Source organism: Cervus elaphus, chromosome 3 (genome assembly GCF_910594005.1).
Source record: "Cervus elaphus chromosome 3, mCerEla1.1, whole genome shotgun sequence".
Lineage (NCBI taxonomy): Eukaryota > Metazoa > Chordata > Mammalia > Artiodactyla > Cervidae > Cervus > Cervus elaphus.
The window spans coordinates 28,390,211-28,417,319 of NC_057817.1; the positions used below are offsets into that span (position 1 = coordinate 28,390,211).

Genomic DNA, 27,109 nt, shown 5'->3' on the forward strand with positions numbered 1-27,109 from the left:
AATACTGAGCCTCTTCTTCACATAAACAGCAGTAGGGAATACAAAAATGAGTTGTCACCATCTGTGCTCTCAAGAAATTTACAGCCTAAGGCAAGGGACCATAGGGACAAAAGACCAAACAAAACCTCCACGAATTGTAATATTGTCATGTATCAGCTTCACAAGGCCAGTTTAAACAGATTAAAACTACTGCACAGGTAATGATACCTTACAACTGTATATCAGTTACAGTTTTTCAAAGTTCTTTCACATACAAGCTCACACAGTTAAACTTCTTGACCCTGTGAAGCAATGATGATAGAAAAGTAAGTAATGAAGTTAAATTACCTGCCTGAACTGTTAGTGGAAGGGTAGGGGCTAAACCCTAAATATTCTACCTTGGAATCCATGGGTTACTCATAGATGTGCCGAGTGCAGGTAAGGTTCTGGAAAAGTGTGTAGAGACGATCTACCACCTGGTGCTCCGCTCTCCTGCTCTCCCCTCCCTTGCAGTGTCCTTCCATGGAGGTGGGGGCGCGGGTGAACAGTCTCCGAAGGGGGCCGAGGGCTCCCCTTCCTTCTCCTCACATTACCTCTAACTCGTCTATGCTTACCTCATCAAAAGATAAGCCACCAAATCAGGGTGGGGGTCAGGGGAGGCGGGCAGTAGACGGCGGGGCAGAGGGGAAGCAGCCCAGGCTGAAGGCTGGCTGTCTCTAGGTCTCAAAGCTGGGACCCACAGTCGCTGGATTTACAGAGCCTCCTCCCTCCCCAATTCTTCTTCCCTCATTCTTTCTCTTCCCCTTTGTTCTTCCAACTCCTTCCTCTTTTATTTGCCAACGACGTCTCGGTCCGTTTTCCCTCAGCCTCAAACAGTGCCTCTGTCTATCCCTTCCCCTTTCCCTACCTTCAGGAGCCTCTTAAACCAAACCCTCCCCGACATCACCACCACCAAAGCAGAACGTTGGGTTTTTCTTTTTGCTCCATGCCACAGAACTTTGTCTATTTTTTACATTTCCTCAGGTACTTGGTCAAGAAAGCAGGCAAGCTAGTCTCTAGACAGCGGCTATTGAGGTGTGTATATGGGGGCTTTCGGGTCCAGGCCCCCACGCCTCCCACCTCCCCACCCCGCTCCCCCCGGGTGAGATGGAGCTCGGGCACAGCTGCTCCGGAGGTTGGTCGGGCGGTGGTTTTGGTCTGGCTGAGTTCCCTCCCTTTTCTCACAGTGGGGGCCCGGCCTGGGACTTGGGAATGGACACGAACTTGACTTTCAACGTTGAGCAGGGCAACTGACCAAGCTAGAGAGGACAGGGCGGCCGCTGGGAGTTACCGTCCCAACCCTAGGCTGACGGGAATGTGGCATCGGTTCCCCAGTTTGGACTTCTGTGCTCCCTACTCTCGCACCTTCCAAAATGAAACGACCTCAGGATGCTCCTCGGAGCGGGGCTGCGTGACCCGCCCCATCGACTATCCACTCCGGTCCGGGGAGCTAGCCTGTGGGGCCTCTGGGAGCGGGGGTGGCAAGGGGCTGGGGTGCCCCCACCACCGCTCGTTCTCGGTTCCCCAGATCCCCTCCCTTCCCTGCCGGCCCGCCCAGCCCGCCGCCCCCGGCGGCTGGCGCGCGCGGTGCAGCATGCGGCAAAGCTCTTTGCATAAATTATGCTCATGACGCAGCAGCTAAAAAAATCCAAGTAGCAGAAGGAGGGAAAAAAAACGAGGGGGGGGGAGGGAAAAGGGGGGGCCGTGGAAGGGGGGAAAGGAAGAAAAAATATATATATATACCTGACCGCCCCCCCCACCCACCCTGCTTCCCCTTCTCGCTTCCCAGCCGTCCCCCCTCCGCCCAGCGCAGCCCGCCGAGTCCCCTTCGGCTCTGGCCAGCCCGGGCTGGGGACCCGGGGGCGGCGGCGGGTCCCGACCGGCTCCCGGGCCGAGCCGAGCTCAGCCAAGCCGTACTGGCTTCTTTGTCTGCGGGTGGCGGCTGCCCCGGCCCCCGGGCCCCGGCCCCCAGCCCCCTGGCCCGAGCTGTGAGATGAATCTCTAATCGGTGGCCGCCGGGCACCCGGGGCGAAGGCAGCTCGGGCTCGGGCTCCGGTAAGTAGCGGGGTCCGGGGCGGGGAGGGGTTTGCACAGAGGGGGAGGGGGCCGGGCAGGGGAGGTTTCGGGTTTGGTTAATATGCAATGCCCGTAATTAGCATAATTTATATATTTATGATAAAGAGAAAAAAAAAATGCCGCGGGGCCGGGGCGCCGGGATGTTTGGCCGGGGCGGCGGGGAGCTCCGGGAGCTGAATGGCGTGTGGCCGCTCGCCGGAGGCCGGAGACCCCGGGGGCCGCGCCCTAGCCTTCCTGCCGGCCCGCGGGGACCGAGGGGAGGAGGGGGCGGCCGCCAGGTGGACCCCGTGGGGAGCTTGGACCTGGTCCCTCCCCATTTCTGCTCCGGGAGCCCAGGTTGGGTACGGACCACGGGGACGTTCTTTACCCAGCCCCCGTGGCGACCGCGAAAGGATTGTCGCCCTACTGGAGAACCCGGACGCCTGGGTTCCCAGCAGTCAAGGTCAAATGAGGCGGCCAGAGCCACCTGTCACAATTCTCTCCAACCACCATACACCGGGAGGACTGGTGGGACTCGGGGTTAGGGACCTGGTGCTGCTGGAAGGGTGGGAGAGTGGTGGGAGGGTCACCGTCTAGCCGAGCACAAGCACTTCATAAATATTTAATAACAATATTATTATTAATAAATAGTCATCATAATGGACCCGCTATGTGCTCCCTGGGCATCCTCACCTGGCAAGGCCAAGGGAGCCACAGGGCGCCTTGCAACCTCCACTTTCGCCTTGAGGTCCCCTACTCATTTGTCATTGGAAGCCCCAAATCTTCGCAAAACAGCCTCCGCAGTCGGCTGTGGGGGAAAATAAAACGCGGCTGTAAAGCCTGCCTCGCTAGTGGAAAGAAGCTCTTTGCAGAGAGCTGGGATCTGCTCTTTCAAATTCCTTGATCCCAAAGTAGAAGGCTGGTCTTCAATTGTTCATGAACATATTTCTCACCTCCCTTTTCTTGGTGATCCAAGGCAGCCACCGTTGACCAGCAGGGCCTTCTGAGGAATAATTCCATGTATTTCGTTTTGATTGACATCCAGCTTCTCAGGGTGTTATTTCTGTGATCTGGTATTTCTTTGCATATCTGCTGTAGACCTTCATTTATTTGTTCATCAGGGCAACAAAAATATCCACTCTGTGCCAACTCTGAACAATACAGACGGAATTTGCCCTGTCTTGGAGTTTTAATTCGTTTGGTGGGTGGGATGGAGATGGGGACAGGCAGATCATAAACATGAAAAAAACAAGATAATATAGAGTGATTGTGTGTGTGTGAGAGAGAGAGAGAGAGAGAGAGAGAGAGAGAGAGAGAAGGAGATGGGTTATTCTCTTCTTGGAAGTACTACCTAGCAATTAAGAGATGACTCAGAAGAAATTTGCTTTTCTGAGGAGTCTTGGCATTATGAAGGAACATGGGACAAAATCATATCCCCCCTCCCCAAGATTTGCTCACTGTAAAGTCATAGTAGTAATCTTACACTTTTTTTATAACACTTTACAATTAAGAACAGTGCTTTACTTCAACTAAGCAATTACGTAGTGTTTGCTGTGTGCCAGGCCCTGTTTCAAAAGCTTTACATAAATCTTAGTGATTTAACAATAGCCCATGAGGTGGGCACTGGAATTTAGCCCCATTTCACAGATAAGGAAACAGGCTGTGAGGTGTTACCTTAAACAGAAGCAATACTCAATCTGAGTCTTCTGCCTTTAAACCCCAAGCTCTTTCTGTGTCAAAATGAGGGTCAGTGAGGCCACAGAGAGAATGGGACTCCGGAGAAACTGGCCAAATGAAGTAAGACTTGGGAATGAGGAGCTGAACTGGCACATTAGGAGAGGATGAGTGTGACGGGGTTTCTTAAGAACTTAATACTACTTCTTTGAAATCATTTTTAAGTATCCCTCGTATTGAAAATGAGGGCATGAAATTTGAAATAGGCTGTGTATTTTGAGGAAAAGATAGGAAATATGAGGAGACTAAAAGGGTATGCTCTGATATCATAATTTATGTTTTCAGCTCGTATTCATTAACCTCTGTTGTGTACCAGGAATTTTATGAGGCTCTGGGATATGATGGTAAGTGGATATGCTTTCTTGGTCCTTAAAGTCTAGTAGGGGAACATACTTCTTGTTTTTCACATTTACCCCCTCTATTCACCCTGCCTGGGATGAATCAAGTTTGGGCACAAGGTGGTGGGGGGTGGTGCAGGAGGAGAAACTAAATCTAAATGTGTCTTTATAAAACAGGTCTTTACTGTTTGACTATATATGTCTAAAATTTACAAATGGTTGGTTGGGAAAGAAGTAAGTTTGTTCACTACTGTCCTGTCTTTTACCCTTTCCTCTCCTTCTGGCCCATGTGTGTGTGTGGCTAGCTAGTCTAGCAAGTCATTTATCTCTGTCCATGAATTGGTGTTGGGAGAGGTAAACTGATTAGTGTTAGTCGCTCAGTCATGTTCAACTCTTTGTGACCCCGTGGACTGTATCCCATGAGGCTCCTCTGTCCACAGGATTTCCCAGGCAAGAATACTGGAGTGGGTTGCCATTCCCTTCTCCAGGGGATCTTCCCAATCTAGGGATCAAATCTGGGTCTCCTACACTGCAGGCAGATTCTTTACCATCTGAGCCACCAGGGAAGCCCCAAAATGAAAGTGTTAGTTGCTCAGTCATGTCCGACTCTGTAACCCCATGGACTCTAGCCGGCCAGGCTTCTCTGTCCATGGAATTCTGCAGGCAAGAATACTGGAGTGGGTAGCCATTCCCTTCTCCAGGGGACCTTCCTGACCCAGGGATCAAACCCAGCTCTCCTACATTGCAGGCAGATTCTTTACCATCTAAGCCACCAGGGAAGCCCGTTTTTATTTCTTGGCCACACCGCAAGGAATGTGGGATCTTAGTTCCCTGAACAGGGATTGAACCCACACTCCCTGTGTTGGAAGCTCAGAGTCTTAACCACTGGAATGATTTGGAGCAGAACTGAGAGCTTCCGCTTTCCACTGTGTCCTGATCCCTGGGGGCCAGAGCAGCAGCCCCCCCCTCCATCAGCCTTCCTCCCATTTCCTGAATGAAGGCTTGGTGTGGTGTCAGGAGAATAGAAATCTGGGGCAGGTGATGTGACCTTGAAGTTTAAAGGTCATGGACTGTGCCCTTGAGCAAGTCACCTGACCTCTCTCCACCTCCATTTTCCTATAGATAAAGATGGGGATCATCGTAAGAATACAATGTTAAGCATTTTACTTGCATGATCTCATGAAAGAGTGAAAGTGTTAGTCACTCAGTCGTGTCCTACTCTTTGCTACCCCATGGACTGCAGTCCACTAGGCTCCTCTGTCCATAGAATTCTCCAGGCAAGAATACTGGAGTGGGTTGCCATGCCCTTCTCCAGGGGATCTTCCTGATCCAGGGATTGAACCTGGGTTTCCCACATTGCCGGCTGATTCTTTACTGTCTGAGCCACCAGGGGAAGCCCTAATCTCATATCACCTTTATAACAACCGCATAAGGCTTGCCCATTTAATCAGCATTTTAAAGATAAGGAACTTAAACTTCAAAGAGATTCAGTCATTTGCCCAGGATGGCACAGCTATTTCATGACCAAGCTGGGATTTGATCTAGGTTTTTCTCCTAAGCCTATTCCATTATCTGTCTTTGATCATCAACTTTCTCTTCAATAAAAATGAGGATTGTAATAGCTAATTGTTATTTGTGCTTTATACAGTCATTCCAAGATAAGCTCTCTTATTATTTATCCCTGAAAAAAACGGAAGTAATCTGCCTACTTGTCACTCAGGTGGTCAAGCTTTACTATGTGTTTGCTCTGTAGCCTCATGGGGCTGGTGTCAAAATTGAATAATAGTTAACAGTTCATATTTATTGAACCTTTACACAATTTACTACAACGCTTAGTTATTCCCGTTTCAAATATGGTGACTGAGGCAGAAAGACCTCAGTTACCAAACCTAGGTTCCTAACTGCTGTACTAAATTTAAATGAGATAATATATGTAAGGGCTTCCTTGGTGGCTGAGATGGTAAAGAATCTGCCTGCAGTGTAGGAGACCCAGGTTCAATATCTGAGTCAGGAAGATTCCCTGGAGAAGGGAATGGCTACCCACTCCAGTGTTCTTGCCTGGAGAATATGTAAATTTTTATAATAGTTACCATCTTCTCAGCACTTACTATGTGCCAGTCATTGATCTAAACTTTTTATGTGCACTAATTTATTCAGTCTTCATAATAGCCCTATGAAGTAGGTACTATTACTCTCATTTTTACAGATGAGGAAACTGAGGCAGAGAGGTTAAATAATTTGCCCGAAGTCCCACAGCTAGGGAATATCAAAGTTGAGATTGTGAACCCAAACGTCTGTCTCCAAAGCTCAGTGCAGTCCTATGCATAAAGGGGCTGGGTCCCCATAAACTATTTTTTAAATTTATTTTTAAATTGAAGTATAGTTGATTTACAAAGAGTGCTCAGTGTAGTACTATGCATCAAGGGGCTGGGTCCCAATAAACTATTTTTTAAATTTATTTTTAAATTAAAGTATAGTTGATTTACAAAGAGTGCTCAGTGTAGTACTGTGCATCAAGGGGCTGGGTCCCAATAAACTATTTTTTTAATTTATTTTTAAATTGAAGTTTAGTTGATTTACAATGTTGTATTAATTTCTGCTGTATAGCAAAGTGACTCAGTTATACACACACATACCTTTTTTTTAATTGTCTTTTCCATTATTGTTTATCCCAGGACCAACAAACTAGTAATAATGATTAACAGTTTTTTATTAATCATTAACAGTATTTTTATTAATCATTAATAATGATTACTTTTCAGCAGATGGGAAGGGAAATCTATGTCCTGGGGCCAGAAATGGAGAAGGGTGGGAGAACACACAGAAAATCCATCAAGCAAGTGAAAACTTGAAAGATGTAGCAACCCACCTGAAGATTGATGGTTTAAGAACAGAGCAGATGATGCTTGCATGCAAGAGGGGATGTCATCTTGTGTTCCTTTGCCTCAGGTACAACTGCATGGACCATGAGGGAAGTCGTAAGAAGTGGAGGGATTCTGGGTGCGCTGGAAGGGAGGGCCACCAGGATTTGACGAAATCAATATAGATGGAAATATAAGAGCAAAGGCAAGGATGACAGCAAGGTTTTCAACCTGAGCATCTATGGAAGGATGAAGCTGCCATTTGCTGAGATGGGGAAGGCTGCAGGCAGGTGGAGCTGGTTTGGGGTGCAAATCAGGAGTTCGATTTTGAATATGTTAAGTATAAGATCTTGTAAGCAATCAGTAGGTAGTTGGATTATATGAGTCTGAAGTTCCCAGGTGAGGTCTCAGCTGGTGGCTGTCAGGCTGGGTGAGACCACCTCAGGAAACCATCCTTGTCTGGATGATCCGGCTCAACTCCAACTACCAGTCTGTACTAATCTCCTGCTTCCTGCTTCCTATGCTTGTGACCTTTTTAGATGGCAGCCCTGCAGGAGGTAAGTTGGTGCACAATTTAAATATAGAAGTGATGTAGAGCTGGAGATGCTAATGTCAACAAACAATCTCATGTGAGAGGATTATGTCAAAACTTTGAAAGGTAATTTCCCATAACAAATGTGACTTTCGATTAAATACCAGTTAAACTCATTCCATTCATTCCTTTAATCCACACGGAATACTCTCCATCCCCCAAAATGACTATAGTGAGAGGTACTTTACCTCTTGGAAACCTCAACCACATTAAAGTATAACGTGATTAAAATCACACAGATGAGTCTGCATTAAAAGTCAATCTCATACAACAAATTCCATTTTCCTCTATATGTCACAAGATGCTTCATGTACTATCAAATTTTATGTCTGAAACATATGCCACCCTGGAACAAGGGGCAAAGGACCACATAAAAGTGCATTAGATATCCCTTCAGTGTATCTTCTGTCACTCTCTGTTCATCCACCATGACACTTAAACATACTATATTGTCATTATCTTTTTATTTCCTTCATGCCCGTATTAGACTGTTGACTTCTTGACAAAGCTGGGGAACATGCTTTTTCCCACTGTATCCCAATGCCCAGCACGTAGTGGCCACTTAAGTATTTGTTGAATAAACAAAGGACAAAGCATTTCAGGATTTTTCTTGTAGGATCTCAGGCTATTCTAGGGGGTTCTGATTTCTTTTAGACTTCATTGCTCCTCCTGGGTATCTTGGAAGATTACCTTAAACCCAAAGCATTTCCCAAAGGAGAATGATAAGTAGAACCAGGTCCTCTAACTCAGTTTTTCCGCCACTGAGAGTCCTGGATGGTCCTGGACCTCTGGATTTTTGGGTTGGAGACACATGCCTCAGTACCTGCTGTTTATCCTCACTCTGAGGCTACTGTGTCCTCAGATGCTAGCACAGGGAAGCCAGGGACAAGTGAGCCATCTGTTAGCCTTGCCAGGTTTGATTCAGGTATTTTTCAAACTCAGCTCACTGGAGAAAGGAGGCAAAGGGGCATGCGGTGGCTGGGCACTGGCTCCTGTCCCAGCTTTAACCAAAGCAGCTCTGCCGTGACCTATGTATGCACCGGGGTTCTACTTCTAGGGTAATCATAGGAGCCCCTGCTCTCAAAACTGACAGGTATCGTCGCTCTTCATTGCTCTCAGGCTGTGGACACTGCGTGACATTATGAGCTCAAAGGAGGCAGGCCATCCAGATGTGCTATTTATTACAGGAGTGAAACCCCTAAAACCCCTGGGGTCAGCCAGCCGTTGCACTCCTAGGTATATACCCCCAAATTGAAAACAGGTGTTCCAACAAAAACTCGTATACAAAGATTCATAGATGCACTGTTCGCAGTAGCAGAAAGGTAGAAACAACCAAAATATCCATCAGCGGATGATTGAATAAACAAAATATGGCATATCCATACCATGGGATTTTTTTTTTGACATATGAGTTTAATTATATGCTAGACTATCCAGATGGAAGTATGTGATAAGTGGATAGAAATAAGAGTCATAAAATAAGAGAGGCCGGCATTTTTAGACCCATTTAAGTTTAGACATTTATCAGGTTGGACTGTTTTTTAACATTTACAGTAAAACTTTTTTTTTTAACCACAATAAACAGAACAATGTATTAAACCTGACTTCCAAAATTGTCCAAATTATTTTTGAATCACTATTAAAAATTTTCACGTATTTATTTAAATGTTTCCTTTGGCAGATTTCTCAAAAATACTGAAACCTTATTTTAGAACTTGGTTTATATTTGGATAATAACAAGCTTCATAAATTGGTGTTCATCAGGATACCCTTCTCTAAGCTCTAGTAGCTTAGTATTCTCTTTAAAATGTGCAAGTATCTTTTTTATTATGTTGTCATTCTCAGAGATTCTCTGGAGAAAGAATTATGAATGAAACTCTTACGAATTCATCTTCATTTCTGTTACAGTGGAGCAATTTATCATCTTACCCACAGTGATCTATCAACTGGGTGAGGTTCAGTTTCTTGTCCTTTGGGGACTTAGTTGATTGCCCCTCACAGAGCAACATTAACTACAGTGTCTTTGCTTCCTTATTAACAACTGTAACTGAGACAGATCATTCTTTGAGTGATACATTTTGACTAGTTTTAGCCTCTGAAGATTTTTCCCTGGAATCTCCTTCACCGATTTGGCTTTTTCTTCATTTAATCCTTGTTTGGAAAGATTCTCATTCACAAAATCGTTTTGGAGGACCTTACATGACCCAGTATCCAGTGATTTAGATTCACATGCATCATTTTTTGTTTGTTTTTGGTCACACTGTGTGGCATATGGGATCTTAGTTCCCTGACCAGGGATCCAACCTGCACCTGTCTCCCTCTGCCACCCCAGACTGGAAGTGCAGAGTCTTAATCACTGGATCACCAGGGAAGTCCTGAATCAATATTTTTTGAAGTATTTTTCAAATATAAATTTTCTTCTAACTCACTGTGTGTTTAAAATTTTCTTGAAATTCCAAACAGTTTTTCTTTTGTTAAGGGTCCTGTCTTCTCTGAAAAGATGATTGTTTTTTTAATTCTCAACTTTGAGATGCTTTACCACTCCATTTATTTATGAGAATTAAATGAAGATCTTGTTTTCCTTAATTGCCCTTTAAGTGTTGCACTCATAGGTTGTTTTCTTGAACTATTTGTATGGGGAGGTGGTTGATTGGCATAGGCATGCAGAGTGCTGGGTAAAGTCACAGCTGAGTCTGATGGACTTTCCATCTTGGAAACGAAGTCTTGACTTACCTGTGCTTCTGCCTTCCCTGGAGAGTGAAAGAGCCTATACGATGAAATTTTATCCAGCCATGTAAAGAAATGAAGCGCCGATACATGCTATAGATAAACCTTGAAAATATTCTGCAAAGTAAAAGAAGCCAGAAACAAAAAGGCCCCCTGTCAAATGATTCCATTTATTAATACATGAAATTTAGTGTTAGTCTCTCAGTCGTGTCTGAGTCATTATGAATATGGACTGTATCCCTCTAGGCTTCTCTGTCCATAGAATTCTCCAGGGAAGAATACTGGAGTGGGTAGCCATTCCCTTCTCCAGGGGATCTTCCCAACCCAGGGATTGAACCCAGGTCCCTGCATTGTAGGCAGATTCTTTACCATCTGAGTCATCAGGAAAGCCAGAGGCAAATCCAAAGAGAGAAAGCAGATTGATGGTTGTGAAGGGCAAGAAAGGAGAGTAACTGCTAATGGACATGGAATTTCCTTTTGGAGGATAAAAATGCTCTGGAGCTAAATAGTGGATGGTTGCACAACACTGTAAATGTACTATAAATGTACTGAATTCCATTGAGTTGTACATTTAACTTGATGTCATGTGAATTTTACCTCATTAATCAAATAAAACAATGAAAGGAAGCCCAATGAAACAAACCCAGGGGTAGAAGAGGAGGAGGAAGAGAAAGGTGAGGTATGTAGAACACTTCTCCGAGCGGAGTATCCTCATCTATAACATGGTGATGCTAATGTTCCCATACCCCAGCTGGCATAAGTAGTACGTGAATTAGTATTCCATAAAATGCTTAGCACAGTGGGCACTCAGAATAAAAATGTTAGTTGCTTCTCCTCTATTTCAGCGTCTAAAACTAGCTGTCCTAGGTATTACCTTTATTTGCTGTGACTGTGGTTAGTGGCTCCAGCCAGCCCGTTTGTCCTCACAAGGTCTCTCACTCCCGCTGCATGGGGCAGCTGCTCCACCATCTGCTGTGTTGTCCTGCCTCCCATGTTAAAGGCCAGTGTGGTTCTTGGGCCACTGCCACAGAAACCCCTGAGGGACCCACCTACTGAATCAGACTCCCTGGAGATGTTGGGTCTGGGAAAATCGGGGTGGGGGAGTCTGCAGTTTTAATGTGTTCCAGGCACATTAAAGTCTGAGACAACTGTTTCAATTTATTCCTATCTTTGCCATCTCTTCGGGGGGGAAGTCTGCTCAGACCCCGCCCCTGAGAATTGCTCAGATACCCAGAGTGCTCCTTACTTGTGTCTGGTTCTGAGTGTCTGGGTCAAAATCACTTTGGGTTCTGCTGGCTCTGCTCTTTCCCATTGGACTGGGGAACTCCCAGGGACAGACATCTGGCCACCCTCCCCCTCCATTCCTCTTGTTACCCTGGCTCCTCCTGAGTGTAGGTTGTCCTAGGATATTGCAGGAAGTCAGACATTTTAATTTTAAAATCCTTAGAATCCTATTTCCTTCACTTCTACACATACCTGAGAGAACTTAGCTTCTCTCTCTTCCTACCATTCTTCTTCTGACTTTCTGAGATGATATGGAAATTGTCTTACATTGTCACATCAGCCTTTGCTTTTCCCATCTCATCTCACCCTGCAGAATGTGTAGGTGTGGGCCAGCCCCCACCCCACCCTGACAAGTGACCATGGATCCTGGAGCTGGGCCAGACTCATCTCTGACTGTCAATGAGCAGGTATCTTTTGGAGCAGGAAGAGGTGGGAGTGGGGAGGGGGAGGGGGATGGACTGAGGGGGGTGGGCAAGGAGGAAAACTCCGTAGAGCCCCTTGTTGACTATTTCTTACCAACGTTCATGGTCACTTGACCCATCCAGATGTGGCTGCCAGCTAGGATTTTTCAGGGGCAGTGTTTGGGGACTTTAGTTGTGACTTTAAAAAGTGAAATATGTATAAGTTAATATGGGGAAAGATTTGGGCATCAGGGAACTTATTTATTTTTCTTGGTTATATATCATTTTCTAATTTTTCCTTCAATGACCTTTTATTACTTATTTAAATTTTTTTTTAATCAGCCATACCTGTAGCTTGCAGGATCTTAGTTTCCCAACCAGGAATCGAACCCAGGCCCCTGGCAGTGAGAGTACCAAGTCCTAACAACTGTACCACCAGGGAATTCCCTTATGTATTTTTTTATGTAAAAATACTTATGTATTTTTAAAAGGAGAAAAAAAGATGAACAGCTCTTAAAATGTAATTGGAGTAAAGTTTCTCATAGTCAGATTTGATTCAGAAAGGGAACTGCTTGGGAAGGTTATTTCACTCATACTCCCCTGATGGGTCACATAGTTGCTTTTTTCCAGCAGAGTCTCTGGCTGGATCCAGTTTTCAGTCCCAAGGAGTGTTTTGTGGGAGTGGCTTTGGGCCCAGGAGAATTGCAGGGAAGGCCTGATGCAGAGCTTTTTAATGTACAGGGTGTCCCTGATTCTTGAATGACCCAAGTGGAAGCCTGTCAGTGCTGGAGGTAAAGCACTAAATGCTGGCTGGCTGAGCAGGAAGGAAGACCCAGTGTTCTGAGGAGGCCCAGGGGCCACCCGCATCACTTTGCATGGGGCTCCCCTCAAGGAGGTGCACGGTTAGAGCACGCACACACCAGATGGCACGCTGGAGCTGCAGGTCTGCAGGGTACAGAGCTCTAGTCCACGAGGGCCAGCAAGAGGCCATGCCCTCAGAGTTCCTGACCCTCGCTTCAAGAAGTTAGCTTGCAAGGAAATTATGGCCTCTAACCTCAGGGTTTTGGACATTAAGGAACCATGAACTTCAAAAGTTCCTCAGCATCCTGGAGCATTCATTTTCCACTCTTGTAATGTCTGGAGGGACATGCAGAGGGATTCCTGTCTTGTCCCAGCTGAAGCTGTGGGTCCTGTGTGAGGGGTCATCATAACCACACTCCAGCGTCCTAGCAGCCAAGGAGACATCCTGGCAAGGCTGTGGGTGAGGCCATTTACCAGTCCCTGAACTGAGAGCATGAGAGGGAGCAAACAGAATTGTCTGCAAGTGGTTTCGCTCAGTGGGAGTTTTTCTAGCTTGTGTCAGACCCTTCCCCCTGCCTCCAGGGCCTGCTCTCTCCTGCACTTCCTTCCTTGGAATCAGGGAGCTTCAGGCTCTGGGAATTCTCACAGAGCACACAGTCCTCAGGACAGGAGGTCTGCAACCTGAGATGCTCTCTCCTCTCTGCCTCAGTCACACCTAGAGCTCTAGCTCCCTGGAGGCTGTATCCCTCGCAGCCTCTTCCCCCAGCAATGTCCCTCTCCTCTGTTCACAGGTCATCGTGATGTCAGGCCATGAGACCATCCGAGTTCTGGAGGTTGGAGTGGATGCCCAGATCCCTGCTGAGGAGGAGGGCAAAGCGCTGGAGGCTGTGGCCACTGAGGGCTCCCAGAGCGGAGGCCCTGCTGAAGCTGGTGAAGCTGCTGGTGAAGCTGGCCCAGACCACCCAGACTCCTCTGTGGAGGCAACTGGTACGAGGCCACTGCTCCCAGGGACCATTGCTCCAAACCTGAGTCCCTTCCCGTGTTCCTCCTGGGGAGCCAGCATGAATCCCAGGGGGGCTAGGTGGCTTTAGGGGTGTGTTGTCTTCCTATCCATTGAGCAGGCCTCTGGTCACAGCCTGTACTGCTGTTCAGCTCCTAGGCCACTCCTCAATCCCTGGAATGAGGGACTGTTTTCAGTTATTTATAGACCTAAACTGGGATGGGTCAGGGTGAGGTGGGAAGAGAGTGGTGGGGCTCAGCTGAGGGGATTGCATTTTCTTTATTTTCAGACAAGGCTTTCCTGGGGCCCCTGCTGCAGCAGAGGGAAGCGAGAACAAGCAACAGGTTCCCTTGCTTGCTCGCTCCCTGAGGGAGGACCAGCTTGTTCCTTATATGGGGTGAAGGTAGGGATGTGTCCAGGGGTCAGGCTGGAGGGGTCCCTTAGGTGGTGTGTGCAGGGGGCACGCGCAGTCCTCTGCTTTTGCTCTAAGCTCTTCATAAGTGGCAGTTGGGTTTTTTGATCTCTTTGTATCTTTTGTTCAGAATTTGCCGTAACTGCACGTGCACACAGAGGTGATTGAATTAACCTCAGAGAGGGCTCCCAGGTCTAAACCAGACCCTCAGGCTCAAGGCAGAGAGGACTTAACCTTTAGGATACTGCCAGCCCTTGAAAATCAGTACCTTTTATGGTGGAGCTGGGAGGTGCCAGGAGCTGGGGATGGAAGGGCATCTTACCCACATTGAGCTAAGAATGTGTGTTAGGGAGGGCCTTGTAGAATCACAACTTCTCACTCCTGGCTAGACTGACATGTGTCTAGCCTGGTGGGCTTATCTGGGCTGTTTTTCTCCAAAGGTGACTTTAGGGCATGAGTTTGATTCTCCTACATGGGGAATGATTGACTCACACTGTCTCCCCTAATGACCCTACGGTACAGCTGTGAGATGGCCAGGCTGTTCTAAAAGCTGGCACTGGTTGTAGGCACTGCTTTCTGGGCACAGGGCACCCTTTCATTGACTTTCCTCATTTACACCTTGCAGAATAGACATCTCTTTTTACAGAAAGCCTCCTTTGCCAGTTCCCCCAGAAAGCCATGGTTCATCTCGCCTTGCCTTCTCCTGAACTTCACCACTTCCCTAGATTGGTGATCTGGTTGGGGGAGGTGGGGTGGGCCAAGAGGAAGAGCCATAAAGAGAGCAAAGAGAACAGAAAACAGGCGAAAACACTTCAAGATCTCACCTCCCTTGCTGTACTTGCAAATCAGTATATAGATCCATTTGGGACCCTGGTATTTTATTTTTTCTCCTTTTGATTAAAGGAATGACAAGACACATGACCATTTTCCCTAGCCTGGCAATGTTCTGCTTCCTTGTTGAGGAAGTGTCCTGGGCCAGTGTCCTGGTGAGCGGGCAGGAAAAACAAGGATTCTCCATCTCGGCCACCCTTTCCATTCCTTTTCATTGTGGGGATGGAGCCCCTTTTCAGGAAACCTGGCAGGTTTTCCAGGTTTCTCCACAGTTCGTGTGTGTGTGTGTGAAGTTGCTTTAGTCATGTCCAACTCTTTGTGACCCCAGGGACTGTAGCCCGCCAGGCTCCTCTGTCCATGGGATACTCTAGGCAAGAATACTGGAGTGGGTTGCCATGCCCTCCTCCAGGGGATCTTCCCAACCCATGGATTGAACCTGGGGTCTCCTGCGGCTCCTGCACTGCAGGTAGACTTTTTACCACTGAACCACCAGGGAAGCCCCCCACAGTGCTTACCTTTCTTTTTTACCCTTTTATACATCTTCCATATGCCTTAATTCTATTCCTTACCCAAAACTTACTCTCAGAAATGGATCCAAAACCAGTAATTTACACCTTAGCATGAGTGTTCATGGTAGTGTGCATCTTCTTCCAGAAGTTTATCTAATTAAGCCTTTCATTAAAGTATTCTTTGTAAAGGAAATTTAGTCACAGTCAAGCAGGTAGGGGAGGTATGTTGGTAGTAATTCCTAAGAAGTTGCCAGCTTAAATTGTAGCTTTGATAGAACATTTCTGCATATGAAATATTGACAAGAGTTTCCTCTTAAAGCTAAGTAATAGGAAACTTTTTCCCGATGGAAAAAGAATCTAGTGATTTGTGTCACTCTATTACCCAGACCTTGTCACATATACATATTTTTATAGGTGTGGCCCCTGAGGGCAGGCTAACTAGTATGACACCTTCCACCGTATTATTTCATATTCTGTGTCCTTTATTAACAGATTCACTCACTGAGTTTGGCTTTGGCTATTATCAAACTCCCTGGTTTTTTCATTGTCATAAACAGCTGGTTTGAATGGCCCTTTAATTCTATTTTTCTTCGAGGTGTAGTCCACTAAAATTCCTTTTGAAGAGAAATGAATTGTTTACACAGTAGGAAATCATTACATGGAAAAACACACAAAACCTTGCTATCAATGAGAGGAAAAGTAGTCGGCCAAGAGGTACCATCTATGCCTCTGAAGCCAGAAAAAGAAATCGTGATAAAATCTAAACTGGGTGGTGTTGTGGAGAAACAGGTACATGGTTGATGGTTCCACAAATTGGTTCAGTCTTCCTGAAAAGCAATCTAGCAGGAAACCAAAAAAAAAAAAAAATCTGGAAATGTATCCTAATGAAATGACTTATTTCTTCAGATGGTAAGCTTTCATCACTCATGCTTGTTACATTTCCATTTCCTCAGTTTCCTTTATAGGTTTCATCACAGTTTTAAAAAAAAATAAACAACAGCTGGTATTGTTGCTTGTTTTTATTTATTTATTTGGTTGTGTCGGGTCTCAGGTGTAGGACATTGGATCTTCGTTGGTCCTTCACTGTGGTGCATGGACTCTCTAGTTACGGCACACAGGTTCAGTAATTGCAATGCCCGGGCTTAGTTGCTGCACAACACTTGGAATCTTAGTTTCCCAACCAGGGATTGAACCCACGTCCTCCATTGCAGGGCAGACTCTTAACCACTGGATCACCAGGGAAGTCCCGGTTTCATGACACATTGTCAAGTGAAATATTTTTTAAATTCTCAGAGGTTCAGATTATCCTTATCTTCTCTGATTTTTATTCAATAGTTAGAAATATATTTCCCTTCACAGTGGACATAAATCTGCCATTTGGTTTTCTTTGATATTTTTATATGGTTTTTGTGGTTGCCTGTCTCTTTCATCCTTGAAGCAATCTGGATTTTTAAATTGTATACTGTGAATAGTCCTGGCTTAGGTTGGTGCCTTCCCAGATTAAAACAGGAGCTGGGAATGCAGGCTTGGAAGGTTCTCTAGTTCAGTGGTTCCCATTTTGTCTGTGTGGTATATCACAAGGGAGCTTAAAAGAAAAAGAGAGAGATGTGAGGTTGCCAGCCTCCACTCCTGGACATTCTGACTCAGTTGGCCTAGAATAGGATCTGGAAACCTGTGCTCAGCCACCATTAAGAAGCCACTCATCTGGTCTAACACCCAACAATTAGACTCCCTGTAATGTCTCACTATATATTAAATAACCCTTCTCCATATTGTTATGTGACTTTGAAGAGTTTTTCTGGTAGGCGTCCCTACCTAACTAACTCCAGGTAGTGAGAGAAAACTCTCACTTGGTTGAAAAGCTACAATTTATGGGAAGCTCCTTTAGAACTTCCTAAAAGCTGCTCATCAGACTTCAGACCTCAGGGAATGGCAGAGAAAAGTTATCTGGCCTGGAGAGCCCCTGGGATCCTGAGTGTGGCCATGACATGTCGCTTCCTAGGCTTCACCTTGCAGAAATCCTACCCCTTCCCTGAGCCAGCACTGCATCCCCAAAGTAGCTTGGAGGTAGAGTGACCGTTGATCCAGTTGCTGGATGAACCAATCAATCCCATTGATTCTGGCTCCTCCTCTCCCTGACACATGTTCATTTCTACTGCTGGTTATGTGATAGGTCCTAGCATCCTACCAAGCCAGGAGACGAGAGGCTGATACGCAGCTGTGCCTGGGTCTGCATTTTTTTCATCCACATGTGGGACAAGGGTGGTCTACCTTCCAGGTCTGGCACAGGGCTCTCCAGCCTCCCAAGCTCACTACCAGTAACTTTGGGGAAGCTCCCTCTTTGGGCCAGGGAAGACCAGAGGTCGGCCTCGGGTTGTGCAGAAACGCAAGGTGGCACTGAGGGTTGTCCCACTCACGCCAGGTTCACCCCTTGTCCCTCTCTCTCCCAATGCTGCATGAAGTGAAGTCGCTTCCGGGGATGCCTTTGAGCCCTGCCCCTGCCGTTGCCACCTTCAGCCAAGCTCCATGCCAGCCTCAGGCATCACAGACCCTGACGCCACTGGCTGTACAAACTGCCCCCCAGGTAAGGGCCACCCCAGGGAGCTAGACAGAGGGCAGTGGGCAAGAGAAAGGCAAGGGATAGCCAACATGGGCTGGCCACGGGGTCTGGGAACTTCATAAGGCAGAACAGGGAAGGGGCTATGGCTTGAGGGAGGGAATCTCCTACTAGGGACCCCTGGCCTTTCCCCTGTCCCAGATCAGGCCCCCTGGGAAAAGTAAATCTGCATTTGTCAGGTAATCCCCTTGGGTCCAGCAAGGATTATAAGAGTACAGTAACTCCTTCAAGTCATCTAATGATTAATTGAGTGAATGAATACCCTCGTCAGCCCCTCTAGGGGGTGCCTGGAAGAGTTAACGGCTCCTCATTTAGAGCAGAGGGCAGCCCCAGCACAGCAAGAAGCTGCTCCAGGGGCCTCCAGGCAGACTGAGCACCCTGTGACATCTTTCACTGCACACACGTATCCAAGGTGTCCATCAGGAGTGTCTTCCATCATAGCTTCCCAGAGGCCTCTGTGGGCCTTGACGATTCAGTTCCACCAGCCCCTACCCCTGCTTCCTGGTCACAAAGCAGTGGTCCTGTGGGCAAAGACCCAGGGAAGGCTTGGGAGGCAGCCGACCATGGTGGGAGAGACCTGTGACCCTTTCTGATGGGCTCCTCCTCAGATGGGCTCCTCCTGGGATGGGCTCCAGCTAGGGCTCATCTCTTCCCTGCCCTCACGCAGCCTTCCCCGCCTCCCCTCAGAATGCTTTGTGTATGCTCAGCTGGGTCGACCCAGCGTTTGCGCTGTTGATGTTGATTTTTTATTTTTTCTTTTCTTTTTTGAAATCTTGTTTGCTTTTGCAGGTCTTGACTCAGGAAAACTTAGCCACAGTTCTGACAGGAGTTATGGTTCCAGCAGGGGCAGTTACTCAACCTCTTCTTATCCCCATCAGTATTGCAGGTCAAGTGGCTGGTCAACAGGGGCTGGCCGTGTGGACAATTCCTACTGCAACCGTGGCTGCCCTCCCAGGACTGACCGCTGCTTCTCCCACGGGGGGAATTTTCAAGCCACCTTTAGCCGGTCTCCAAGGTAACGGCAACTCTCCCCAGGACTGCACCAGGCCCCCGCCACCTTCCACTACCTTCCCTGCTCGTGTGTTTGCCATGTTGGACTCTGAACCCGCGGCCCTCCCAGGGCAAGAGCCCTGGAGTCTGGATCTGGTGTCCCAGGCCCCCAGCCAGAGAGCTGCTGCACCATCTCAGGACTCTAGGCCACGACACCATGCTGGCCCAGCAGGCCTGTCTTCCTCCAGCTGTCTGGACTACCCTCCCCCCTACGCCAGACCTCACCCTGTGACCAGCCTCCTGAGAAGGACTGCAAGAAGATTCCACTTCTGGTTCTGAACCTACACATCTCCAGGCCCTAGGGAGGGGGGATGAGAGATGTTGGCATGTGCCACCCCTGCAAGGATCAAGGGAATAACAGCAGCCTGTGCCCCCACCCCAGTGCCCCGACCCCCGTCTCGTTCTTGTACCAGATCCCTTGGGATTGGAGCTGCTCTGGCCTGCGGCTAGGCATTTGAGCGCCTCTGTCTCTGCCTTGCTCCATAGCAGCTGCTGTGCTGAACACCGCTCTCCCGGCACCTGTACAAGCCGCCCCACCGGCCCAGGCCTCCTCGCCCGCCCAGCCCCGACCACCGGCCCAGCCCCAGACGCTGTTCCAGCCCCAGCCACTGCTGCAGACCACACCGGCCATTCTACCGCAGCCCACTGCTGCCACCGCCACTGCCCCCACCCCCAAGTCTGTGGACACCCCCACACAGATCACCGTTCAGCCTGCAGGCTTCGCATTCAGCCCAGGAATCGTAAGCTGCTGCCCTCACCCAAGGCTCACCGGGGATGGACCGGATCTCTGGCCAAGGGTGAACCTGACCCTTGCCACGGGGGAGTATGGAGGTGGAGGACCAGCCCCTTGAATGCGGCTCTTTTCCAACACTTCGGCAGAGATGGGCTCCTTCCAAGGCAGCTGTCAGCCCATGCATCCCAGCCAAGAGCAGACAACCTCTGCCAAGAGGGCTGGCCCAACCTTCCAGAACCTGGACCATGGACCAGCCTTGGAGGGTGGGATGATGTCTGGGGATTGCAAACTTGTGAGCTGCTGCTAAAGTGGCACTAGAGGCTCACGGCCCCATGCCAGTGTCTATCCAGTGTGGCTCCTGGCTTGGTAGTAGAGCTGTTAGGCATGACTAGATGGCCTCTAGTTAGATGTGGCAAGAGTCACGTCAGCCCCTCCAGCCTGGCCCTTCTTCTGCTCTCCCAGGGCTGGCCTGAAAGATTAGCCAGAGTTACTCCTCCAAGACTGTGGCCCCGCCCTTCCCTGCTTACCTCCTGCAGCCCCTAGCCCTGGATACCATTCAGTTGGTAGACTTGGGCTTGCAGCCCACACTCATATCTGCCCAGCATCGGTTACCCCCCACCCCTGCCCCAGTACCCTCAGCCCTCTTCCCTCTGCCTTGGGCTGTTTCTCGCCCCATTGCCTCTGAGCAAGGCTCTTCCTCCACCCACAGATCAGTGCTGCCTCCCTCGGGGGACAGACCCAGATCCTGGGCTCCCTCACCACAACTCCGGTCATTGCCAACGCCATTCCCAGCATGCCGGGGATCAGCAGTCAGATTCTCACCAACGCTCAGGGTCAGGCAAGTGGTCAAAGCCAGGCGGAGGGGTGGGGAGCGTGGAGATGCTGGCTCTGGGTGAGGGCACATGTGTGGGAGGACTGGGTCATAGAAACTCAACCAGGGTGAGACGTTGCTGTTTATTACTGCCTGTGTGACTGCTCTCTGCTGATGCTGAGGCCAGGCGGGGGCATAGCCCCCACCCCAACCCTGGGTTGGGTGCTCACTCTAGTTGGGGGTTTTCATTTAGGCAGCCCTCGCTTTGTGGCCAGGTTCTGTGCTAGGTGCCTTCTCGTACATTATCCCACTTCATTCTGAGTACAACCTGTTGGGTGGAGATTTTTGTTCCCATTTTACAGGGGAGAAGGCTGAGGTTTGGAGAAATTAAGCTAGTTAAAGTGTGGCAGAGCAGGGCTTCACATGTAGACCCACTCCTGCTCCCTCAAGGCTCTGGAGAATAGAGAAGCAGCCCCTAGGGTGTGAATCCTTCACTTTACTTTGAGGACACTGAAGCCCAGAAGGGTTAGGTGACTTGTCTAAGTCCCTTCCTGCCAGTGTGGGGATTTGGGTTGGGGGTGGAGCTGGACGCTGCCCTCACACGTGGGGTCCCTGTGTTTCCTCCCAGGTTATTGGAACACTTCCTTGGGTAGTGAACTCGGCTAGCGTGGCGGCCCCAGCACCGGCCCAAAGCCTGCAGGTCCAGGCTGTGACCCCCCAGCTGTTGTTGAACGCCCAGGGCCAGGTGATCGCGACCCTGGCCAGCAGCCCCCTGCCTCCTCCTGTGGCTGTCCGGAAGCCAAGCACTCCTGAGTCCCCTGCTAAGAGTGAGGTACAAGGGCTGGGTTGGGGGAGGGTGGCAGGCAGTGCTGTCAGGCATGAGCGGCCTCCCTCCAGAGGCTGGGCATGACAACATTATTTTCCAAAGTCCCTGGGAAAGCAGGACACCTCCCCAAAGTGGAGGGAGGTGCAAGGTAGATGGTCCCTTTGGTTCACACGTGCTCTGCCCGGAAAAACACTACCACCACCCCGACCCCTTACCCCCATACACCAAATATGTGTATATGTGCCCTCAGAGGCCAGTGCCACTCTGAGAAGGCCAGGGAAGGGTAGTCAAAGTAAACTGGGCCTTGGGACTTCCCTGGTGGTTCAGTGCTTAAGACTCTGTACTTCCAATTCAGGGGACGCAGGTTTGATCCTTGGTAGGAGAACTAAGATCCCACATGCTGCAGGGTGAGAACAACAACAAAAAGTTAATTGGGGCTCAATCAACTCCAGGGTGAACAAATTGCTGGAAAGGCCCTGGGAGGTTCATTCTGCACCCGCCTCCTCTTCACCCCTTCATCCCTCCACCCCTCCTCCACTCTGCACTGTGGCATCGATTATTCACTCACTCATTCATTCTAGGAGTGGTTTTTGAGTGCCTACTGTATTCCAGTGCTGAAGATACAGAGATGAATAAGATGCCCTTCCTTGCCTTAGGTAGCCCAGCATCAGAGATAATTAAAGTCAGTGTGGCAAAGGCTCTGATAGGGGCAGGATAAGGTGCTTTAGGAACCCAGTCTGCTGACTGAGGAGTCTGACAAGGCTTCACAGAGTACGACGCTGAACTAATCTAAAGGGATGGGTTGGATGAGAGATTCTTCTACTGCCACAGAACTGCAGGCAGTAGAGTGTGCCAGAGCAGGGGTTCTCAAACTCGAGTGTGCTGAAGAACACCTGGAGGGCTTGCTAGGATGCAGATTTCCAGGCCCCACCTTGGAGTCTCATACAGTAGGTCTGGAGTGGGGCTGAAGGATTCACATCTCTAACAAGTTCCTAGGTGATGTTGAGGCTTTGGTTCTCAAATATGATACCCTGCTTCCCAGCTTCATTGAATAACCTCAGCCTCATCTGTAGAAGGAGAAGGCAATGGCACCCCACTCCAGTACTCTCGCCTGGAAAATCCCATGGACGGAAGAGCCTGGTAGGCTGCAGCCCATGGGGTGGCTAAGAGTCGGACACGACTGAGCGACTTCACTTTCACTTTTCCTTTCATGCACTGGAGAAGGAAATGGCAACCCACTCCAGTGTTCTTGCCTGGAGAATCCCAGGGACGGGGGAGCCTGGTGGGCTGCCATCTATAGGGTCGCACAGAGTTGGACACGAGTGAAGCAACTTAGCAGCAGCAGCAGCATCTATAGAATGGGAATGATAAGAGTACCAACTTAAGGAACAGTCTCTCAGAGCGATCTGAGGTGCTGCTTCCCAGGCTGCAGTCCTCATTTTGCACCCAATAAAATTTAGCTTGCAACTTTCAACTTCTGCATCTTTTTAGTCAACACTTCTGTTACTGCTTCCTTCTCACAGCTCGGGGATTTCAGTTCAGTTCAGTTCAGTCGCTCAGTCATGTTCGACTCTTTGCAACCCCATGAATTGCAGCACGCCAGGCCTCCCTGTCCATCACCAGCTCCCGGAGTTTACTCAAACTCATGCCCATCGAGTCGGTGATGCCATCCAGCCATCTCATCCTCTGTCGCCCCCTTCTCCTCCTGCCCCCAATCCCTTCCAGCATCAGGGTCTTTTCCAATGAGGCAACTCTTCATATGAGGTGGCCGAAGTACTGGAGTTTCAGCTTCAGCATCAGTCCTTCCAATGAACACCCAGGACTGATCTCCTTTAGGATGGACTGGTTGGATCTCCTTGTAGTCCAGGGGACTTCTCCAACACCACAGTTCAAAAGCATCAGTTTTTCGGCACTCAGCTTTCTTCACAGTCCAACTCTCACATCCATACATGACCACTGGAAAAACCATAGCCTTGACCAGACGGACCTTTGTTGGCAAAGTAATGTCTCTGCTTTGTAATATGCTATCTAGGTTGGTCATAACTTTCCTTCCAAGGAGTAAGCGTCTTTTAATTTCATGGCTGCAGTCACCATCCGCCGTGATTTTGGAGCCCAAAAAAATAAAGTCTGACACTGTTTCCACTGTCTCCCCATCTATTTCCCATGAGGTGATGGGAAAAAAAGAAACAAAAAAAAAATAAAATTAAAAAAAAAAGAGTACCAACTTAAGTTATGAATGTTAAAGGATACATCACACAGAAAGTTGGTACACAAAGTGAAATGTGTGTAAAATGTGTAAAAAATGGTGCTTTTATTGTTATCACTAACATTAGGTAACGGGGAGTCACTGGAGAGTTTTTAGCAGGGAAGTGGCTAGTTATATGTGTATTTTAAAAATTCCCTTTGCTCTCCAGGTGGAGCTGAGAATTGGACTGTGGTGAGACTTGAGTCCTATTTGTTATTGTTATTCAGTCACTCAGTTGGGTCCGACTCTTCGCGACTCCATGGACTGCAGCACGCCAGGCTTCCTTGTCTTTCACTGTCTCCCAGAGTTTGCTCAAACTCATGTCCTTTGAGTTGGTGATGTCATCCAACCATCTCATCCTCTGTCACCCCCTTCTCCTTCTGCCCTCAATCTTTCCCAGCATCAGGGTCTTTTCCAATGAATTGGCCCTTCGTATTAGGGAGCCAAAATATCAGGGCTTCAGCTCTAGCGTCAGTCCTTCCAGTGAATATTCAGGGTCAATTTCCTTTAGGATTGACTGGTTTGATCTCCTTGCTGTCCAAGGGACTCTCAAGAGTCTTCTCCAGCACCACAATTCAAAGGCATCAATTCTTTGGCCCTCAGCTATTAGGAGACAGCCTCAAGACAGCCCAAGGCCCATCCTAGAGAAATCTGCACTTTCAGGAAGCTTAAAAAAAAGTCATACTTCAGATACTGATTTCATATGTTTATAGTTTATCCTGATTATAAACATGATAAAAGCTGTTTATTAAAATTCCAACATTATGTATGATGTCAAAAAGTAAAAATCCCTTCTAACTCCACTTCCAGAGATGACTTCTGTTGATACTTCGCTTTATATGACTCCAGAATTTTTTTTCTTGGAAATTCGTGTTTTTTTTTTAAAGGGATTATTCCATAAAAATTGTTTTTCACCTTACTTTTTTTTTTCTTTCACTTAGCACTGTGACTCAGAGGTCTTTCCATGGCAGTTATTAAGAGAGATTCTTTTTCATGGTACAGTGTCTTACTGTAGTGAGGCCCCAAAAGTCATTTGCCAGTTACCTATTAATGGGTATGGGATTTTCCTGGTGGTTTAGAGGTAAAGCATCTGCCTGCAATGCAGGAGACGCAGGAGACACTGGTTCAGTCCCTGGGTGGGAAAGATCCCCTGGAGGAGGGCATGGCAAGCCACTCCAGTATTCTTGCCTGGAGTATCCCATGGACAGAGGAGCCTGGTGGGCTACTGTCTATATGGTTGCACAGATTCGGAAACGACCAAAGCGACTTAGTATACATGCTCGAACGCGTTAATGAAGATTTGGGGTGTGGTGGCTCTAGAATCAGGTTTAGGTTTCTCCTTTGAGGGCAGAGACTTGAGAATCAAGGGTGGATACTTGGAGCTTTGACCAAGTAGCTGGAACCTTTCTGAGCCTCTGACCTGCCTGGGTCATAGACACCTACAAGGCCCCGGCTCGGTGGGGCACATCCTGTGCTTATTTTGGAGGTCATCATCATTGGGTGGGTGCTAATGCATAGCTTCTAATCTTGCCTTCTGATGGGGCACAGGTAAAAGTGTGCTGGATGAGGGAGGATTCCATGCCCGCTTTTGCCCTGCCTCCGGACTGCCCAGAGACTCCACCCTGCTAACCAGGCAGGCGGGCAGTGGGGGTTTGTTGGCTCTTCTTCTCACAGGTGCAGCCTATCCAGCCCACACCAGCCATGCCCCAGCCGGCCGTGGTCATCGCCAGCCCAGCCCCAGCAGCCAAGCCTGCTGCCTCTGCTCCCATCCCCATCACCTGCTCAGAGACCCCGACGGTCAGCCAGCTGGTGTCCAGTAAGTGGCTCCAAGGGAAGGGTATGGCGAAGGGGTGAGGCATTTTTTCAGACACCCTGACCACATTAGATGATGCTCCCCTTAGTAAACTTTCGGGAGTCCCAAAGGGAAGAGCAGAGGCCCATTGCCAGGAACTGACTTTCTTATTCTCATTCTACGGAGCTGGATTATGTGCATGACCATGGTGGAGGCTGCTTAGCGGGCTGTCTGGCTGCTTCTCTGAGAAGCCAAACCATTGGCTGTCTCTCCTATGGTCTGTCTCTCCTATGGTCTCTCACCAGTATTTGAAGAATGTGGATAGCTAACAGGTGTGCGTGGGGCCAGACTGGGGAGAATTAGGGAGGGTCAACAGTTAGAGCTGGAAGAACTTAAAATAGACCTCTGTCTCCAGACACCTTGGTCCTGGCCCATTGCTCCCAAGTTTTATTTGTCTTGGGGACAGGAATGATGAGGGTCTTAAGGGTACACAGGCCTTTTGTCAAACGTCCTGATCCCTCACTACTCACCAGGCTAGGCCAACGGGCTGGGTAAATGTGTGTAGACATGATGTGTGTAAGAAATGTGTGTAAGACAGATGATTGTCTGTCTTACACACTCACTCCTGCCCCCTTCCTCTGGCCTAGAGCCACACACCCCCAGTCTGGATGAGGATGGGATCAACTTAGAAGAGATCCGGGAGTTTGCCAAGAACTTTAAGATCCGGCGGCTGTCCCTGGGCCTCACACAGACCCAGGTGGGTCAGGCTCTGACTGCAACGGAAGGCCCAGCCTACAGCCAGTCAGCCATCTGCCGGTGAGTAAGACTGCCTGAACAAGGTCAGGACACTCACAGGAGCTCAGGTATCTGGCACTTAGACATGAACACCTGCAGTAGTCAAAGTCTTTCTGGGGGCCCTCTGAAGTTTATCCTCCAATCCTGAGCATTTATATTGTCTATTTAGGAGGAATCCAAGATCCTAATCCAGTTAGGAATCCTAGAGGGACAGGTACAGCTTATGAAATTAATCACAAGAGTGGGAACTTCGGTTCCGGCTTGGTTCTTAACTATAACCCACCATCACCTCTATCATGCTTCCACCTCCCCCTCTTATGAGACATGATTCTGAAGTGATGTAACTGACTTTTCTGTGTGCAGGTTCTGGCGCCTGTATTATAATTGATTGTAAATGTAAATCAACTATTTCAATTTTTTTAAATGGTGAAAAGAAAGATAAAATAAAAAGCACATCCTTAAGTCATGTGCTTTTTCGAAAAAACACATGGCTTAGGGATGGCCAAAAGGTTTCATCTGCTTGCCAACTCTATATATTAGACTAGAGTGATTATTACGTTACAGTGTCATGTTGGGAATTCTGTATTCTCATCTGGGTTCAGCCAGAAAGAGTATTCTGACTTAGTGATGCTGCAGTTGGAGGAAGACAGCACTTAGGACATCTATTTGCCATGTTT

The 27,109-nt window shown here is 48.3% G+C and overlaps 1 protein-coding gene and 1 pseudogene across 17 annotated transcripts in view; one reads left to right on the forward strand and one right to left on the reverse strand.

The window, feature by feature from the left end:
• The first annotated feature begins 1,628 nt into the window (after positions 1-1,628).
• Positions 1,629-27,109, forward strand: part of POU6F1 (POU class 6 homeobox 1) — a 29,100-nt gene continuing 3,619 nt past the window's right edge. Inside the window, exons 1-13 of one of the 17 annotated variants that reach the window (XM_043884079.1) lie at positions 1,784-2,073; positions 4,093-4,151; positions 6,908-7,094; positions 11,923-12,016; positions 13,603-13,798; positions 14,101-14,214; positions 18,031-18,147; positions 19,059-19,195; positions 19,717-20,226; positions 20,673-20,796; positions 21,403-21,606; positions 25,520-25,661; positions 26,285-26,453. In XM_043884079.1, coding sequence (XP_043740014.1) covers positions 13,622-13,798; positions 14,101-14,214; positions 18,031-18,147; positions 19,059-19,195; positions 19,717-20,226; positions 20,673-20,796; positions 21,403-21,606; positions 25,520-25,661; positions 26,285-26,453 — 1,694 coding nt within the window. In that variant the 5' untranslated portion in view covers positions 1,784-2,073; positions 4,093-4,151; positions 6,908-7,094; positions 11,923-12,016; positions 13,603-13,621. The other 16 variants (XM_043884063.1, XM_043884152.1, XM_043884143.1 and 13 more) reach the window with 16 other exon arrangements.
• On the reverse strand, positions 9,440-10,337 carry LOC122686102 (annotated as a pseudogene).